Source organism: Cydia strobilella, chromosome Z (assembly GCF_947568885.1).
Source record: "Cydia strobilella chromosome Z, ilCydStro3.1, whole genome shotgun sequence".
In the NCBI taxonomy this organism is placed as follows: Eukaryota; Metazoa; Arthropoda; class Insecta; order Lepidoptera; family Tortricidae; genus Cydia; species Cydia strobilella.
In genome coordinates, this window is record NC_086068.1 from 23,805,938 (window position 1) to 23,820,984 (window position 15,047).

At 40.1% G+C, this 15,047-nt stretch overlaps 1 protein-coding gene across 1 annotated transcript in view; it reads right to left on the minus strand.

Annotated features, from left to right (window-relative positions):
- The window catches only part of LOC134753716 (PDF receptor-like), a 103,051-nt gene that overhangs the window by 18,477 nt on the left and 69,527 nt on the right, over positions 1-15,047 (minus strand). The window contains exons 7-10 of the mRNA XM_063689653.1: positions 11,510-11,675; positions 7,266-7,495; positions 6,999-7,068; positions 1,019-1,104 (exon numbers count right to left, since the gene is read on the minus strand). Of these exons, the coding sequence (XP_063545723.1) occupies positions 1,019-1,104; positions 6,999-7,068; positions 7,266-7,495; positions 11,510-11,675 (552 nt within the window). The remainder of the gene's footprint in view (positions 1-1,018; positions 1,105-6,998; positions 7,069-7,265; positions 7,496-11,509; positions 11,676-15,047) is intronic.

The window sequence follows — 15,047 nt, forward strand, 5'->3', positions numbered from 1 at the left end:
GGCCTAGCAGCTTCACTGATGTAGATAATCAAGATAAAAATGAGCCCTAAATAAACCTTCAAGAGCGGATATCTCAAAAACTATACAAGATATCGAAAAACTTGACTGAATAATACTTGTAACAAATTAAATCTCTTTTCATTTTGTTTAAGTGACCAAGTCGCTCAGACGCATAGTTTCCGAGATGTAATCGAAAAACCGAAAAATTGAACCTCCAAACCCCCCTCTCCCTCCCCAGCACCAGGGTTATGGCCGGGAACTTTTGATATGTTCACCTCCTGACTAGTCCAAACAAGGCTACGAAGTCAAAAATTGTGTTCCAAGCATTTCCCTCTATACCTTTTTTTTGGGCATTTATTTCCTGGCCTAAATGAAATTTAATACGCATCGGTAATGGGCATTTCTATTTAACCTCCTAAGACCCACGAATCCCACCATAGAGTTTATCAATTTTTAATTTGAGCCTTGTTCTGTAAGTAAATTGGAACGAATTTCGTTTGTTTTACAACGCAGTGAAACAAAAGAAATGGTACTTTATATGTTTCATGAAAGGTTCAAATTAGATTGCAATGAATATGCATGTACATTTTAATGTACATTTAGACTCACGAGGTTAAAGTTGTACACCCAATTTGCATATTAGATTTTGGAATTTTTATATTATTTCCACTCCGAATCACGACTCAATCCTAATCTAGCTGTCTAGCTGGGGAGGCGGCGATGCTAACTGTGTAGTTACTCGAGTGTCGTAGAGACCTATTGGAATCGAAATCACCATGTGGGAATAATTATTCCCAGTAGTTACCACCAACTCGGTTCGGCAAAAATCCTTTTATCATATTCTACAAAAGTAAACCAAACTTAGCGCCACTTGCACCAACCCACTAACCCGGGGTTAACCGGTTAAATCGTTAACCCAGTGTCAAATTGTACTGGTAACCATGGTAACTCCAGGTTTAACCGGTTAACCCCGGGTTAGTGAATGGTGCAAGTGGCCTTTAGTAAGCTAAATACTTACTTAATTTTTTCTAATTCCGAACTCTCGCTACTCCTTAATTTAACAATGAGCACCTTCATTATATTCAATAAAAACACCAGATTTATCTGAAAAGATATACGAATATGTAGAAGGTAATATTAAAATATATATGATTGTACAAACAAGTTTTGTCTGAGCAAACATAATGATTTAATTTCAGTAGTGGAAACTGTTTTGGCTTATGTATGTATTTAAGTGTAATTATCTATATGTGTCATTTTTCGCTGTTTGATTCCCATTAAATATCAATAAATAACAAAATATAAATAAAATACAAATGTGGCCGGATAGTCGACTTTCCTGACCCTATTTTTTAACTGACTTCAAGATTTCAAAAGGAGGAGGTTCTCAAGTCGGTTGTATGTTTTAAATACATGTATGTATTTTATATGCGATGAGAATACCGGTCCGGAGATTGTCTGTAGTCGCATTTTAAAATTTGCATAGCAATACAAGTGTGTAACAATTTAACACAATATTACTAGTAGTTAAGGTACCTACTTATATGACGTTGCATTATTAATGTGTCCGACCCTAATAATTACCACCTGACCTAAATAAGTTTCACTCGATCGAGCCAGGAAGGAAGGCACTTTAGAGAATTCAGTAATTATAGGTATTACGAGTATATAGATGGGAATGAAAGTAGTTGTGCGGTTAGTGAAGTGAAGGTCTATATGCGGTAAACGTAAAGTCGCGAATGGTCCAGTCATTTTAAGCCTAAAAAGGGGGTCAACCTCGGAATGGGAGCTAATAAGCTGGAAACTCTTATACACCTTCGTTATGACGTATTAAAGGTTTTCTTAAAAATTGACGCATAGATCGTGTGCGCGTCAGAAGTTATTCATGGTCAAATGTCATACAAATCGGTTTTTCGCGGATATCAAAATTTCTAAAGCTCTAATGTTATTTACATGTAGGTAAGAGTTGTAGAGCATAAAATTTGCGATAAGTTAGGTTAGGTTAGGTAGGGTAAAACAAATCGTCGGCCGGTTCTATCGCGGTGGAAAGACCGTCAGCTCTTAAAAAAATATTGTTAGTTTAAAAATAATTTTAATTGATTTAGCCGTTAAGTAGAAATAACCAAAGTTAGCCGCAAAATGGCCCGTTGTATTATTTTTATAACGGTGAAACTATAAATTTCAAGAAAAATGTTAAATGTTACAACTGTTGAACAATAAATAAAGATTCATAGCTATATATTTTTTTCATAATTATTATTAATAGAAGAAATACGCTCTAGACCGTAACAGTAAGTAAGTATATAGTTTCTGAATTAAAGAGGTATTATTTACCATTATAATAATTTACCACCTCCACGAAATGCAGTCTATTCGTATCTGAACAAGAAAACATTTGTAAAATACAAACTAACTATTACATTATAGCATAGGTACTCGTATTATCGTTGCGGTGGTAAGTAGTACGTTTGATTTTTTCCTTTCGCCTTAATTTATAGTTTCGCCAAAAAAAATACGACAGGCCGTTTTGGCCTTTTTACTAAACGGCTTAATCAATTGTTAGGGTCATGATTTATAAATAGTTTATATTTGGATTATGCCTGCTTTCATTTATGATTAGCTTATAAAAGAATATCAATTGACTCTTACTTGTCACTGTTCGTTTTCATCAACAACCACCACCAATCAATTGGAGATTACCCAATCTCGCAACACAATTAAAAAAATTAAACTTAAAAATGAATAAATAAATATCTATATACAACGTAAATTGATAGCTTATATTTATCAATTAATTATTGTTTTGTTAGGAATCGAACTTTATTCAAAACGTAAAAATGGCAATATGTTCGCGCATGTTAGAAAACTTTTATTTTTATATTTCAAATGAAGCTTTCTCAAACATAAGTGGAAATATTGTCATTATTTTCGTTATAATAGGCTGCGAAACACCGTGTTAGGCGCGCTAAAGCGCGTCAGAATCAAATCAACTTTCTGCAGTTATTTAGTCTTTGGCCACAATAACTCCAATTTTATTGCACTTGGGCCCAGCACAAGCATACAGAGTACAAGGAAGGCACGGAGCGACGAGCGACACGGCCTCCTCGTCTCTAAGCTAGCACACGACTGCCGGCCACGCTTTTTTCGAGCTGCCTATGCACGAAATGTTGAATAATATTCGATTTCTTTAAAAAAATATTATTTTTTAACATTATGAAACGTTGCATTTGTAGTGCCTGTTAAAACATTTATTTTAGGTTAAAAATAACTTTAATCGAATAAACCGTTTAGGATATATAAGCAAAGTTAATCGCAAAATGACCTGTCGTAATGTTCCTTTTATGGAGAAACTATAAGTCATAGGGAAGAAGTCAAACGTTAGGAATGTTGTACATGAAATGGAGATTAATATTTTTTTTTCATAATTTTTGTTGAACCGTTAAGCTATATCTGCTACTCTAGAAAGTAAGAGTTTACGGCCAACAATAGCGACTAGCGCCTTAATTTCACTGGGTCTGAAACGCTGGGCAGGCGTGTCAGCCGCAGAAACCCCCGTTGCGCTCCGTTCTGCGCGAACCGTAATGTAGGTACCGATGTATGTTTACTCTTCGTCACAACACTGTATGTTTTCTGTTACATCAATGCAAGGCACTAACAATGACCTATGATAACTCGACGATATTAATAATATTTAGACGCTGATTACGAATGTGAGCCATTTCTAATAATAAAGCACATAAGGTAGTTGTAGGTACTTTGCTTAATGTACATTCATGCATGTTGTGGGTAAGCGTACAAAAAATGAAGATTAGTCTTGATCTGAAACTGGTGTTTGATTGTCGATTCCCAAGTACATTAACAGTAGTAACCCTAGCAGAAAGGAGCTTACAAAGCATCGAACAGTATATATACATTAGGTATTTATCTCATATATTTTGACATATGAGGACTGGTTGAATTCGTCAGTATTGTAATAGTGGCAGAACATATTTAGGCTATATCAATTTTAAAAATGGCGCCAGCTAATGAATAACCGGCCAAGTGCGAGTCGGACTCGCGCACGAAGGGTTCCGTACCATTACGAAAAAAAAACAGCAAAAAAATCACGTTTGTTGTATGGGAGCCCCATTTAAATATTTATAGTATTCTGTTTTTATCTGTCAAAAATATATGTAAACAGTCAGGTTTTTTATTTGTTTGAATAATGTTGCAGTTTAATGTAACAGAAAATTATGCTATTATTCAACTTGATGTACTTTTTTATTTTGGAATATATCTGGTTAATTATTTTATAACATTATATAGAGGATATTCACAGTCACTTGGTATGTATTTTGGAATAATCTATTCAGTCATTTTCAATTCAAAGTGGGCAGAGACCGTTTCTAATATCAACCTGACGCACAATAGCAAAAAAGCCTGATCCACTCTCCACTAGTTCACCTCACTGGCGAAGCACCCGCGGGCGCGCGCCCGGGTTTGATCACAGCCAACCAGATTGCAAGCCAGCTTCTGTTGAACGGTAAGCCACCCTACCGCATACCTAGACCTCCGTCTTCCCCGGCCCTTCAGGATGACAACAACTGCAGCCTGAACTCCAAACTGCCATTAAAAACCTGAAAAGCGGGAAGTCGTCTGGCATGGACGACCTCACATTGGAACAAATTAAGAACTTCGGACCTGTGGCAACTTCTTGGCTTCTGGCTCTCTTCAACGATTGTCTGGTGTCGCTCAGCATACCTAAAGTGTGGCGCAAATCAAAAATAGTAGCGCTGCTAAAACCTGATAAGCCTCCCGATGACGCTAAAAGCTACCGCCCTATCTCCTTACCGTGCAACACCTACAAGCTGTTGTAGCGTCTTCTTCTCAACCGGCTGACACAAGCAGTGGATCCTCTTCTTATCAACCAACAAGCAGGGTTTCGCCCCGGGAAGTCGTGTACGAGCCAGACACTAAAACTGACGCAGCACATTAAGGACGGCTTTGAGCTTGGGATGCTCACTGGTGTGTCTTTCGTTGATATATCTGCAGCCTACGACACTGTGAACATCAGGATCTTGCTGTCAAAAGTTGCCAACGTCACTCGAGATGGAGGCTTCGTTCGTGTACTTGGTGATGTGCTACGGAACCGCTGTTTTCAAGTCCACCTCAACACGAGAAAAGCCGATGGCGACGCCAAAAGAATGGTCTCCCCCAAGGCAGCGTGTTGGCGCCAACCCTTTTTAACCTATACACGAACGATCAGCCAAGCCCACCGGGGACTCAACGTTTCCTCTACACAGATGATCTAGCCCTTGCAGCTCAATGTCGCTCTTTCGAGAATACGGAAGGGACCCTATCTGAGGCATTGGAGCAACTCGGTAGTTACTATAGGGCTAACTGCCTCCGGCCAAACTCAAGCAAAACCCAAACATGTGCGTTCCACTTGCGCAACCACCACGCAAACAGACACCTTCACGTAGAGTGGGATGGAGCGACACTTGAACAGTGCCCCCACCCGCGATATCTGGGAATAACGCTGGATAGAGCGCTAACCTATAGGGCGCACTGCTCTAACACACGCCTGAAAGTCAGTGTACGGGACAACTTGCTGCATAGGCTAACTTCAACAAGCTGGGGCGCTACCGCGCTCACCTTGCGTACCACCGGACTAGTTCCGTGCTTTTCTGCTGGAGAGTTTGCCTGTCCAGTCTGGCATCGGTCCCCACACGCCAGCCTCGTAACCGCCGCGCTTAACGACACCTGCCCCACTATCTCAGGCTGCCTCAAGCCGACCCCGCTCAACAAGCTCTACCCTTTAGTTGGAGTGGCTCCCACTGACATCCGCCGGGAGGTAGCCTGCAATATCGAAAAGCACAAACAGGAGAACGACCAGCGGCACCCCTTGCATGGACATATCCCGCCACCTGCTCGTCAAGCCGCAGAAGTTTTATGCGGAGCACCAGCCCCCTGCAGGGTGAGCCGCCCGATGTGCGTCGCTTGCTGTGGCAGACCCGGTGCCCTCCACCGGACGTGTACGTGCAGGCTTTGGAGCAACTACCGCCTGGCCATAAAGAACCTCGGCCAATTTGGAAGGTCTTAAACAGGTTCAGGTCCCAAGTTGGTCGATGTAAGCAAAACATGGCCAGATAGGGACTGCTCCGTAGCCCCTCGACTCAGTGTACCTGCGACACAGCAATGCCCCGCATGCCCACATCACTGCTCGGAACTGGATCTGAGGGACGCGACAGCCAGGGCTGTCAACACCGCTGATTACTAGGCATCCATCGTATAAATTAAAAAAAAAATGGAACCACGACACGAAAAGAAGAAGATTTAGTACCCCACACGGTTGGTATGTTTAACAGAAAAAAGTAAAAAACTTTGTACTGCCGACTTTATGACGTCACAGCAACTACCTCCACGACTTCCGCGTTTGTCATCTCATATATTTGTATTCAGGACATCATACTGAATACACTGATACCAAATATACCCATGTGTGAGACGACATGAGCGAAAATCGATTTCTAGGAGACTTCTAGACAAAAAAAGAGCCTATAAAGAAGCTGATTCACAGATTAGTAAAGAGTTACTTTGACTAATGAAATGACTTTCTAGTCAAATACCCTATTATCAATACATATATTATATAGGTACACCTTATAGAACAAAGTCCCGCTCCGCGTCTGTCTGTCTGTATGTTCGCAATAAACTCAATAAAACCGGACAAGTACAAGTCGGACTCGCCCACCGTATTTATCTGTGAAAATTGCAACTGTCTACCTATCACGGTTCATGAGATACAGCCTGGTGATAGACAGACGGACAGCGGGGTCTTAGTAATAGGGTCCCGTTTTTACCCTTTAGATACGAAACCCTATAAGCGACCATTTAGGACTTTCCTGCGGTTTTCACCTATAAATAGAGTGATTCTTGAAGAAGGTTTAATTGTATAATTTGTTAACTCGTGCGAAGCCGGGGCGGGTATCTAGTTTAGAAATAAACAATAAACATACCAGTATAGCTCCTAATCGCGGTCCTTGCATAATCCAATAAAGCGGAGAGAAATTATATCCATACCAACAACTGGAACAAAACATAGGATTTTGTAAGTAATAGCGGAAGGTATTTGATTTGCCACTTTTTATTTTCTAGTACAATTTTGTAATTTAAATACGTGAACATAAGGGTTGAAATTGCATTTCAATTAAATGTTAGATACTTGCGTAACAACAGATACTACTCACGTGTTGACTACTTGCGCAACAACAGATACTACTCACGTGTTGACTCTTTCGCCCTTGTAGTGCAGTGCAGTCATCGCAGCCCAAATTGCCGTCAGAATAACGGGCAAGCCCCATCCGGTGGCGTAGTACACTACGTGAGAAATGCCTTCCCGTAGAGCATTCGCCGTAACAACATTGTGCAGGTACAGCCCCTCGATAAACATCCACATGAACATCACTGTGATGGCATATTCCAGGAGCATGTACGAGCTTTCACATAGGTAAGGCTGAAAACAAGAGAATCGTGGTATTGTGAAAATTAAATTGTTGTGTACCTACATTTAATATCGGTTTTAAAATTCGTAAAGACAACATTTACTTTACAAAAGGTATATAGATACGTACAGTTTATTTAGATAAATTCGACACACTAAAATTTAATAGAGCTCAAAAGCGCTCGCAAAGCAAATGCTATGGGCACAGATACGAAAATTCAGCATCTATTGTTATCGAAAAAGCAGTCGAATCTATCTAGTTCCACGTAATCGTATTTTGTTATTGGTAGGTACTGCAGAGCACTCAAGCCAAGCAATAAGAAGGAAGTGTCCACTGAGTTGTGTGCTAGCCTTGTAACTTGCCCAAGTTCTTGTGGATGGAAACGAGTAAATTGAACTTAGCAACATCTCAAGCGTACTTGAAACTTTTTCAATAGTACATTAATGCTTGTTTGAGCAGTCATCCTACTTCAACTTGGAATTATACTTCACAACGTACCTACTGTAAAAATCTAACGATACATTCTTAGTTAAAAATTGGTAAAGCCGTTCGGACTTCATCCTGGCGGAGTATTAGGTGCTTTGGGGTAAATTCGAAAATGGGGATGACGAAAATCACACATTTTTACTAAACTGGTAACAATTTCTACGCTGGCACCACTTGTCAAGACGCCATGTTTATCTGCCCCCCCGCTTCAGTTCACTTCGCGTCGTTAGTCGTAAGCGTACGTTTGCTGCGGTCGATTAAATAAAAAAAGTGCGATTTAGTGCCTTATGAGGACTTTTGAAATTACCCGATAGCACATAACTCGGGATCCTGTTAAGTTAAGTCAAAAACAAACGATTTTACGTTAGATTGTCGTTTTTGTCGTATTAATAAATACAGCATAACGGTCTATCTGTAGTTTTAAAAAAGCATTCGAATTTACCCCACGGGTGAACTTCGAATGAATGTACTAATAACCCCAAACTAGGTTTTCATAGTCCATTATCAGAGGTTGTCAACCCAATTCGAAAATAAATTGTAATAAAAAAAAACATGTTCTTTACCGTGAATCAGCAGGATTTTTAAGGGGATAAATTAGAACGAAAAAGGAATATGATCCTTAACGCATATTGCATAAAAACGTTTTCTACAGACCTTCGAAATTACCCCACTTGCTTTCGAAATTACCCACTCCTTAAAAAATGGTATTCACAATATTTTATTTTTTTATTTACATTTATTACCAAAATCAAGCAACGTATATTAAAACGCTATTTTCACAAACCGTTGACGAATATATCCAATTTTGCAAAGATCTCATTACTTGCAAGGAATACTTCTTAGGTTCTGACTTACGAGCCTAAACCCTAACATACTCTACACTCGCCTAAAAATATGTCGAATATACCCCAAAGCACCTTACCTACTCTATTAGGGAGTACCTAAGTACCTATACTACGAAAATAAGAAACTTCGTTGAAACAAGACGCTAAAGCAATACTTTTCAAGCTTTCTGTTGTTACTACCTATCTATCTTCAATAGGAAGTTTACTATCTACCTAGTAGTAGTAGTATCTACCTACTACCGCCCTCCAGTTAGATTTATAGAGAGATTACGATTTACTATATCCAGCTGTTTTATCACACGAGGTTGTGAGACGTGTAAGTAGATACGTCCCACAACCCCCAGAAGATTGTTTTAATTCATTATTTGTGCCAGTCTTAATTAAAGAGTTACGTATTGTCGGTAAGTATTGAGTTAAAGCTACCAGCATAATTATGGAACACGTGTGATCAAATCAAATAGGCTATGTTATATGTGCACACGCGCCTATGAAGTCTGTCCCTAAATATTTATTTATTTAATTGATGCCGTTATGTTGTTGTACCTATGTACCTATTTACTTACAATAATAAATACCCAAGTTACACAAATGGCCAATATTAAGAGTCAAGTCTATTATGTTTAACGTATAACTTTTTAACAAGTCTTAAGTGTGTAGCTTGTATTTTCTTATGCAATAGGCCCCAGGTTTTACTTATATTTATTTATTATAAATGTTACTAACATATAATTATAAGTAAACCGGACAATGAAGGCAAGCGATTCGTACTTTCTGTGGGGCAAAGCAATATTTTCGTGAAAAATAAGACCTTAATTTGTTTATGGAAACTTGTTTCTACGATGGCAAGCAATTAATGTGAGACATTATTTCACAATAAATAGTAAGTACTTACAGAAAATGCTCACCTTTCCCAAATGTAAGAAACCTTAAAAATTGTTAAATTTAGTGAGTAACTCGTTTTCGGTATCTTTTGGGAAAACTCTAATTTTCTCACCTAAGAGCCCGCACAGACTGAGAGCGGTCTGGAATTCCGAGTCCAGCGTTCAGAATTCTGCGTTTTGACCGCTCGAGAGTTTCCAATGCACACAGGTAGCGTTCAAATTCTTGCGTTCCATTTTCGTCCGTGTCTTTGTAAATATGTGCAATATGTCGCTAGAAAGTTCATCTTCCGAAGAAAAAGCATTGCTTTTATGGAGCCTACAAGCTTCTAAAAAAAAAGAAGAAAGTTTTGGGTGCACCCAATTTACACAACACGAGAAGAATAAGGCGAATACAGTGGTATTTTTCAGGAATTACTTAGCGACATAGCGACGAAGACCGGTTCTATATTTATTTTCGCATGTTGATAAATAGCTTCAATGAATTATATGATATCACAAAATATGATATCGAAAAGCAAAATACGAATAGGAGGAAGCAAAGTTTCTGCTTATGTACATGACTTAAGTGCTATAATAATCTCCATTCTCTAATCTAACCAATTCAATCAGTTTTTCTGTAGGTAATTGCAACTTCAGACATCCCGGAGAACGTGGCGTTCTTTGTCTCGGCGGCAAAAGAACTAGAACGTGACGTTCCTTTTTGACCTCCGCGGTTTGACTGCCCGCTGTGTGCGTTATCGTAAGGACTCAGTAGTCAGTACGTTCGAAAGAACGCAGAACGCGGTACTCGGAAGTTCAGACCGCTCTCGGTCTGCGCAGGCTCTAATAGTAGATTGTACACCAAGGGGATAAAACACTGTTTTATGTCACGGGCGCGACATTGAATCCTGAACGTAACGAAGGACTCCCAGTATTACTCCTGAGCGCAGCGAGGGAATTAACACTCGAGTCCTGAGTGCAGTGAGGGATTCAAGCGCCCAAGACAAAAACAGTTTTATTCCCGAGGTATATACTCTACTTTTCTCACCTTATGCGAGACAATAAAAACAGGCTTAAGGGGCCCACTGACTATCAGTCCGCCGGACGATATCGGCCTGTCAGTTGTTCGGAACTGTCAAATTTTTGTTCTAACTGACTGGCCGATATCAAAAAAAAAAAACCTGATCCTGGCAGTTGGCTCATTACTTTCTATAGTTTCTATTGGTTTTTCTGGCCGTCCATTTTTTCTATTTTTATTCCTATAGTAGTTTAGATTCTTAAACCGATCAAGCATCTACACGGACTGGATCAAGTTCTGATACTGAAATTCTGCTCCCACAACCTTGATGCTGGCAAAATTGTCCCAATGGACAGATGCCATAAGAACCAAAAACTGAACTGAACTGAACTGAACTGGCCGATATCGTCCGGCGGACTGATAGTCAGTGGGCTCCTTTAGTACTGTTTCTGCCGGCGTGGCCTACTTGATTTAACAAATGAAGATCGTGCGAATCTAGTAGACCGCGGCTTTGCCGGCTTCGGTTTTCGAAAATCGAGTTGGCCACGACCGCTAACTACCTGGCCGCAGGCGAGTGCAACACATTTTGCTTAACGAAATCAGACTTTATCGCCATAGCAATAAGGATTATGAAAAGTGAAAATTACGCTATTGACCGGCGGGTTATAATTAAATTCCATACAACATTATAACCCGGCTAAAGCCAAGGGATATAATGTCTTGCTTTCGGTGAGGTTTATATGATATATAATCCGGCTTTGTCGAGCATGTGGTGTGAAAATAATTATATGACATTTGCAGTGTGGAGATTCTCACCATATTGTCGATGCCCTTAAGAGCGTCGGTGTTGTTGGCGGCGCGGTCGCCGCGCCAGCTACGCACGAGCGCCTGGTCGATGTACACGGTCAGCCTGATCAACACTTGCAGCACCATGGCACTGAACAGGCTCTTGTGGATCCGGGTGCGGTTGTTGCGCAAAGATCTGTGCAGCAAAGGGAAATTCAGGCTCTTGAATGAATTTTCATATCAAGACATATACGCACAAGAAGTTTTTTAAATCGTATGGATGGATATATAACCGCAACCGTAGTAACCGTACTAAAAGACACTCACTAAAACTCCAAATTAGTTTACAATTGATTATTTATTTTGAGTTTTCTATAATTAAAACAATACAAATCTCTTATCCAACAACTTGCGTTTTTCTCTCTGTCTTAACTTAATCTCCTGTCAATGTCATTATTGTCCAAAACCGCGGCAAACCATCTGTCACTTGTCAGATATTTTAAAAAGTAAACTAAAAGACCGTTTGAGATATCCTCAACATCTAATATTCGGCCATCCTGACAATCTAGGAGTTTGTCCTCAAACTCAATCTAGGATTTAACTTTTCACAACCTTCTTGTCCAATGTACCACACGACTCTTATTACATTTCAATATAAACTTATTTTAACATTTTTACTTATCACAGATTAGTCTAAAGTCTCGTAAAGAATTTGTTTCATTAGCCTTAATTAAGATTTTTTAAAATTCTAATGGACTGTAATAGACCTTACCCAAATTACGGAATAATTGCTCGGTCTAATATTTTATTTTATTTAATAATTTCAATCAGGCAACAAGGCCCATATTACGAATACCTTACAGACTAACATATATATGCATAGTATTACAATAACTTAAATTAAACTAAAACTACTACTTAAATAACTAACTTAGCCCAACAATGAAATGGTCCAGCAGCAATATCATATTATTACTATTTTTTACCTTTTAACCAACTATTTTATCTAACCCTCAACTTTTGATCAAAAACTCAACCTCTAAATTTACTCCCTTCTTAAATAACTATAAATCGCCCATTTACCATCCTCATACACTAATCTGTCTTGTATTGTATTGTATTTCCGCAACTCGACGACTGGCGCCTATTGTGCGTGACATGGGGGTGGGCTAGTCCTGCCAGCCCAGCTACTCGAGGAAACCTATCAAACCTTTGATGTTGAGTAGGACCTCGGGGAGGTCTATCGGGGATCCGAGATGTTTTGCCCTGTATGGGGCCAGTCCGCTGCACTCCAGCACCACGTGAGAGGCTGTTTCTTCTGTCTCCATGCATCTGTCTAATTTTATTTCTCTTGTATGCCAGCATCCTACGCTTTTCATAGCACCTCTATACAAAACACTTAAAACAGTGATAACTCACACATATATCTCATATAGTTACACGACCCACGATTTCCACTGAAGTCTCACAAATTGGTCTCAACCTTAAGTGTCTGACACTGAAGTGTGAGCCAATACTGACTTATGGCAGTACTGTTGGAGAACTTCAAATAGCATACCATCTTGCATCTTTATTGCAAACCAAATAGTAAAGGCTTGGAACAAATTACCCTCTGAAGTTGTGAACTCTACAAGTGTGAATCAATTTAAAAATAGACTAGACAAACTATCAAAACTGTGAAATCATGCTAAGTGAACTATGATTTAGACGTACCAGCATCACCTGCCGATCTAAAACAAAATAATAATAATATCCTTCACCTGATTAGATAAGTATACCCTTAAGCCAACAGCCAACAAACAAAGAACTTGTGTAGAGAATACTTAACTTTTGTCATAGTAGCAAATGCAGTATCCACTTGGTAACTTTTGACATAATAGTTAGCTGCAGTCATCTCTCACCGCAGATTTTCTTTTGCCAATGCTCTTTGCTTTCGCTGAAAAAAATTCCTTGTGCACAATTTGGTGAAGATTCCCATCAAGCAGCTGCAGTGATCATTGGGAAAGACTTTGAGACATTTTCATTCAATCTTATATGGCTGATTACACTATAATATTTTGAACTTATAATATGCTTATGTTAAAACTAAAGTTTTAAAGTATAAGTATTATAAAATTAAAACTAGAAGTACTAAACCTAAAAATAAAATTAATTATAATTTTAGCAAACTAACAGGCAATGTATAGGTAGGTATATAAAAGGCCTATGTCCCGTTCCGACTGTCACCTGGTCCAAACATGCCAAAAATGCTAGCGGCATTGCCGCGTTGCACGGCCAGCGATATTTGCTGGACCAGGTAAGAGCCGGAACGGGGGTCGCAGCCCCTATCCCTCAAACGTCGCCCCAAAGTTTTTATAAATGTTTTGGCCTCCGCACACCAAGGCCCCGCCGTTTCTATAGCGACCGGAACAAAGTCGTATGTTGGTACCAAGTTTGCATATTTGTTATTTTTTAATATTGCAGCATTCTCGGCGGCCGCGCCTGCCATTTTGTTGGTATGAGTGATGTGGGAGGGGGCAAAGGTGCTAACGCAAGTGGCGTCCTGCGGCTCTAGGATGCATGGTACACTGGCCGAGACCATAGCACGACGGATCAGCTCGTTGATGGCGTGATGCCTTGGTATTCGACCCGCACATCGCAAGCAGCTTAAGCCGTGGTGCCCATTAGTCTCGACCATAGTCCCGCAGATGCAGCGATGGGGTTCGCATACCTTACACCCTAGTCTTAAGGCGACTCCGACTCTTAACGTGTCATCGTCAAGAAAGGTACCCAATTGTGGTGAAGGCAGTGCATGCAGCCAGGCCCCCGACTCGGGTTGCCTGACGGCCTTTAGTCTGGCGACATCTTCTGCTTGTGGAGCGCTGTTCAATAAGTTGAAATACGTGCGCTCACACAAGGTGTCGTCCCAAGGTCTTTGAAGATCAGGGTTGTCCGGGCGTACACCTCCAGGACACCGGGTCGTCCACTCATTTAAGGCCTCCTCTACAAATGGAAGACAGATTTTGCCACCATTAAAAGATAGTATTTTAGTGACAAGACCCGTCGACGCATGAGAGGAGGCAAGAAACGCTACAACTCCGACATCGTTCATGCTACGGATCCCTAAACCCCCATAGCGGATAGGAAGTGTTGCCTGGCTCCACTGCATGGCTGATTATATTTCATAAACCTTTTATATATGGCCATATAGCACATTGCAATAATTCATTATAATTCTTCAACAATTAGGCCTTTGTGGATATCCAAACACCCAAACTATCATCATCTGTATATGTAGTTCTCAATCTCGTTACTTTTCATCTTAGAATAGTTAAAATATTTATCAACATAAAGCAATTCTCTCTCTCTCTCTCTCTCTCTCTCTCTCTCTTTAGCCTTTTTCTACCCTTTGGGTGTAGGCCTCCTTCATTTTGCGCCATTTGTCGCGGTTCTGTGCGACTTGGAGCCACTGTTTCCCCGCAGTCTTCTTAATGTCGTCATCCCAACGCATCTGGGGTCTACTTTGAGGACGCTCTTCACCCCATGGTCGCCACTCGAGTAGTCGTTTGCTCCACGAATCGGTCTTCCG